We start from the raw sequence: 5,485 nt of genomic DNA, 5'->3' as shown, positions 1-5,485 counted from the left end.
AACCAAGCCTCTCGATTCCAAACCAGCACCCTCATGGCATCCTAGCTTTTCCCTTTTCTCTCTCCCACTCTGGAGATGTAGTCCTTCTATTGTATTCTGAGTCTCTCTTTTGGGCATTTCCTGTTGGGTCTGTGTCATCATATTTTTTATTTATTTTTTTATCTCATCTGACAGAGATGTCCCCACCATCTGAGTTGTCTCTTTTGAATGCTATCCTTTATAGAGACAGTTCCAACATCCTGTCTTGTCCTCTCATTCTGTATGCGATCCTCCCTTGCACTCTCTGAAGGTATCTCATTTCCATTGCAGTAACTGTGCTTAGGTGCTTATCTAGTGGTACCCAACTTTCACTTCTTTAAAAGAGGGTAGGTAAGTATACAGCCTTGAAGATATGTACTTCTCCAATTCCTTAATCGAATGTGCGAATATTCCAAGTGATTAGACTCAAAAAGTACTAAATATTAGATATTATGAACTATATTATAGATAATACAAACTACTGATTGGATAGGTATCAAAAGAGTTAAACATTTATAAATTACAGAAAATTAAATCGCTAAAGAATTTAATTGATTAGCCAAGAATCCAACTAAGGGATTTGGGAATAATGTTCCCAACCAGGCAGCTGAAGTGAAAAGGAAAAAAAAAAGGATATACATCTCTTTCTTATGAGAAACATTCCATGAGATCTTTGGAGAAAGAGAGTTAAAAGTGAGAGACCTCTGGTTTAGATCTCATGGAACTATTATAAATAAAACAAGGAGGTTTTTAAAAGATCTAGGTGTTAATACAAAGGATGTTCTGAAGTTAGCCGAAATTATTCTGGACTCTGTACAATATTGACCATCTTCTGCTTGGTAAATAAAGCATCTCTCTCTTAAGATGAGTTTTAATTTTTTGTTTGCACCACCAAACATTTTATAATTTTAAACCTGCATAGAAATTAAAAGTTCTATTTTTAAGCTCAATACCCTAACTTAAAAGTTGAGTTAGTTAGATAAATCAATAATACTTACGTATAATAATTGCTTTCTGGAACTATCCATTCCTGTATTCCCATCATTGGCTTTTTAGGGATAACAGTTACTTTTACATCACTATTGTTATAAGCCTCCAGGCATTGCTCAGGAGATGGACCAGTTCGACCGGTTGCCCCACAAGTTGTAAAGTGATAAACTATAAAGAGGAAATTACTTAACTTAAAAATAAAATAATTACAAGTAAGTAAGTAATGATTTACTAGATAATTTGCTTACTTGTACTATTATAAAAATGTTGGTGGGTAACTGGTGGTGGAGGAATTATAGAACCTAGTAAAAAAATAGATAAGTTTAATAATAGATTATGTTACTTTATTTTTAGAAAATAATCAAGCAAAGTTTATAATTACCTTGGTTAAGGTTAGTTATATTTTCATTGGGTAAATGTTCCTTGGGGACACCTTTAATCACACATTTAATCCTTAACATGAGTTACATTCAATTTTTTACTTTATTAATTAAAGATTTAATGCACTATTATGTATAAAAATTAACCAATTACCTATTCCGAAACATTTAGGACTCATTGAAATATCATCGATTGCAGGATCTCCTCTGGATGAAAAACTTCTTCTGGCTTCAAATTGTAGATAATACCTAGAGCATTAATAAAGAGAAAAAGATAAATAAATAAAATCAACTTTATCAATAATTATTTATCATATATAGATAACTATGTTGTTGTTAGTCAAGTAATTAAGTAATACTAAATTAAAGGACAGAATCCCAATCCCTGCTTTCCTACCTCACAGTTACAACAACACACCTCTAGAAATTAGACTGTTATTAATGCTTAGTCAGGGGAGATCAAGAAGTAAAGGAATTGTAAATAATGACCATTATAAATTTTATTCTTTTTCAATGGAAATTCTATTGAGAGACCTCTATTGAAGCTATCTATTTATTTAAACATCTTTCATGCTTTCTTCTTTTCCGTTGGTTAAATACACAAATGAAAATGAATTGATATAATTAATATACATAATTTATGTCTAATTACAGTGAATAGAAATCAACTAAAAAAAAAATCCATGTAATTGCTACATTAACAAAAATGGCAGTATTATCACAAAAAATGATTAGAGAATATGTAATGATAGTTCAAGGATATATATATAATATAGGTAATATAGGTTTACATTAATATTCTAACAATATATTAAGAGTGCTAATGGCGAATTCCTGGAAATGGTATCCAAAATCAAGTGGTAAGAATGTATCTTCCAAGAAAAGTAGGATGACAGAGACTTGAAAGCCTGTTAAAAGCTTGTCTCAATGAAGAATAAAAATTATTTTCAAAAAAGTTTTTAATGCATTATGTCAGTATCACTGCAGTACTTTGAGGATAAAATGGTTTCACCTCTGGGTAAAAAAGAATGAATTATTTCTGACATTGACCTCCGCAAAGAAACCAATATTTTTTTAAAGATGCAAATTTGGTTTTGGCATGTGTTCTATTCTTTCGTCGATATTTAACCACCAATCTGACCGATGCCTGTGTCCTATAGAATCAACTTTTCATTACATGTGATTATGTTTTCGAGAAAAGGTTCGTTTTTTATCGTTATCTAGTAAGAAGTTAAATGCATCTCTCATAACGCTTCAGCTGCTCCCTCCCATTAAGTTCATGAAGTACCCATAGATCTATCTTTTTTTACTTTGATAATGATTTTTAAGTGCCGAGAAACAATGGATATACTTGTGTTCAGTTTTTCGCTGGCACAAATCATTTTTGGAAGGTTGATAACACGTTGAAGATGAAGACCGTTCAGAGAGGCCTTTAACTTCGAAAACCTACGAAAACACCGAACGTGCGAACACTCTTGTGAGATGAGACCGTCGTTTAACATTAAGAATGTTGAGTTAACTCGAAACTTTGAAAAGATTTACCATTGATCAAATTTTGACAGAACATTTGCTCATCCGAAAGGCCAAACTAGTGCCAAAAAACCTCGCAATTGACAGGACATTGTAAAAACAAGGGTCTTGATCTTGACAGAATCACTAATGAGAAATATTTCTTTAGCCGTGTGATAACAGGTGATGGATGAATCATGGATTATTGAATACGATCCTGAGACCAAGAGGCAAAGCGAGAAGTAGCACACTACAAACTCTCCTGGACCAAAGAAAGCTCCAATGAACAAATCGAAAATCAAATCAATGCTGATTGGTTTTTTGACAGAGGGGAGATTGTCCACAAAGACTTTGTTCCTTCAGGACAAACTAACTTAACTAAGTTTTTTGTAAAGATGTCCTTGAAAGGCTCAGGAAAAGGGTCATTCGAGTCAGATTCAAGAGAGAAGGGGTATGAGAGGAAGTGAAAATAATGATATTCGCGTGGTCTTTTAGGTCGTTCAGTGAAAAAAACAAAAATTATAGTGTCAATATTTATAGATTATTATAGAAAGGATTAACCATTTATGTTGCCAAATCATAATTGTACATTATAATTACGGTAAATGTTTAATTTGAAATAAATAAAACAATTGATTTCAAACTTTCAATTGTGTTCATCAAATTTATATTAATTCTCAAATCTATCAAAAGCGAAGTATTGCCTGTTCTGCTAGTTACATATAAATGCATTTTGTAGTAATAAAAACTACTGAGAAACAATAGACTGTCTTATCGAATATACATGCTCTGATACTAAAACAAAAAGTACAAAGAAGTACCAGATACAAAGAAATGTTTTGATATATTCAGACATTGGAGCACGGATAACAAGCCACTATTCTTGTAGAAAAAAGCTTATTCCTTAACAAGATACACTACAAGGGAGCTATAGGATCGTTACAAACGCTGGCTCACTTCTGCTAGCTTTCAGTTCAGATAACGAAACCAAAGCCTACAACCTGAATTGTACCGTTAGTAAGGAACTAAAGAAATTTTCGTATTTTTAGAAGATATTTATAAAAGCTTTTTTTTTTTAGTACTATTATTTATTTTCTAATTTTTAACTCTTCTAAAATAATCCCATATATAAATAGTATCGTGGAATCCATATATTAAACTTAAGAGATAAGAACTAAACCGACGATTTGGATAATCATATAGAATGCTAAATAGAAAATCACAGCTTTTCTTAGACCACAAAATACTACTTTACAAAGCATAAATAAAATCTATTTGGACTTATGGACTAGAACTTTAGGGAAAAGCTAAAAAACATAACATCAAACGCGTTTCTTTTTGAACACATGTGTGCTCGATGTTAATAATAACCCTTCTAAACTCCCCAATCCCACATCATAGCACTCGAAGAGTGCATTCTTCGAAGAGTGCATCAGTTATGGATTCTTTCTGATTGTTCACCATTAACCTTCGTCGTAAACCTACCGACTGCCCTACCATACTTCAGTAATGTTGCCCTTACCCCTGCACAACAGATCCGCTATCTTGGACTACATCTGAACATCTGCCACCGCAGACAAATGGATACTCCATCATGACAACGTCCCATGTCACAATTCCCTCTCCATAACAGAATTTTTGACCTCAAAAGGCATTCCTGTGGTTCCTGAGCCCTCTTATCCGTAACCTCAGTCCCTGTGACTTATTCATAAACTGAAAAATGTCCTCGAAATACGTCATTTCGGGACTTTAGAAAACATAGAAAGGAGTGATATGCTGAAGACCATACCGTTTGAAGATTTCCAGCGCTGCTACTAACAGTGAGAACCACGTCTCCATCGGTGTGTCAACGCCCAAGGGAACTACTTTAAAGGGAATAACATTAATGTTTCAAAAAATAAAACTTCGGTAAATAAAAAAAATCAGTCTCATTACTTTTCTGCCACACCTCGTGTGTGTGAAGAAGCCGTTACTGAATTATGTGTAACAGCTATGGAATCAATTCAACTCATCACATCGGGCTGTCAAGTTTCTTCCCGGTAAGGAATATTTGCTGAGCACATAGCTAAAATTATCCACCAAGAAATTTAAAGTTCTGAATGGCATCAGGCATTGTTATAAGTTGAGCCCACAAGTGGCCATTAAAAGATATGTGGTACATCCTGTATTAGGACCATCATAACTGATCATTCCATTCCTCACAACAAAGCTGATATTTTGCTTTTCTCAAATGAAGAAAAATATACAAATATTAAAGAAATATCATTCAATGATCAAACAATCAATCTTCATAAGGTGCTTGACAAAAAGATTCGAAAATATCAGGATCAAGGTTAGGGACTGAAGCGATTATATAAACTTGATCACTTGATTATCTCTACTAATAGCTTGATTGAAATATAAATATATCATTAAACAGATTATTATTCTAAATTAAAAATAAAAGAAATACAAAAAAATCAAATACAAGAACGTTCAATTATAAGATAATCAATTAGTTTATACGTAACATTTATGGATAAATACGCACAAACATATATAAATATATGCATGCATAATCAGATATATGTACATGTGTAATATATATG

General features: G+C 32.7%; 1 protein-coding gene across 1 annotated transcript in view; it reads right to left on the bottom strand.

The window, feature by feature from the left end:
* The window catches only part of LOC106682777 (leukocyte tyrosine kinase receptor), a gene marked incomplete in the record, with an annotated part of 211,157 nt that overhangs the window by 23,740 nt on the left and 181,932 nt on the right, over positions 1-5,485 (bottom strand). Inside the window, 4 exon segments of the mRNA XM_067045603.1 lie at positions 1,017-1,176; positions 1,257-1,310; positions 1,391-1,441; positions 1,543-1,637. Of these exon segments, the coding sequence (XP_066901704.1) occupies positions 1,017-1,176; positions 1,257-1,310; positions 1,391-1,441; positions 1,543-1,637 (360 nt within the window).

Source organism: Halyomorpha halys, unplaced genomic scaffold, assembly GCF_000696795.3.
Source record: "Halyomorpha halys isolate HHAL.00 unplaced genomic scaffold, Hhal_1.1 Scaffold25.1, whole genome shotgun sequence".
NCBI lineage: Eukaryota > Metazoa > Arthropoda > Insecta > Hemiptera > Pentatomidae > Halyomorpha > Halyomorpha halys.
Note: the sequence above shows the minus strand (reverse complement) of the source record. Positions and strands in the feature narration are given on the sequence as shown.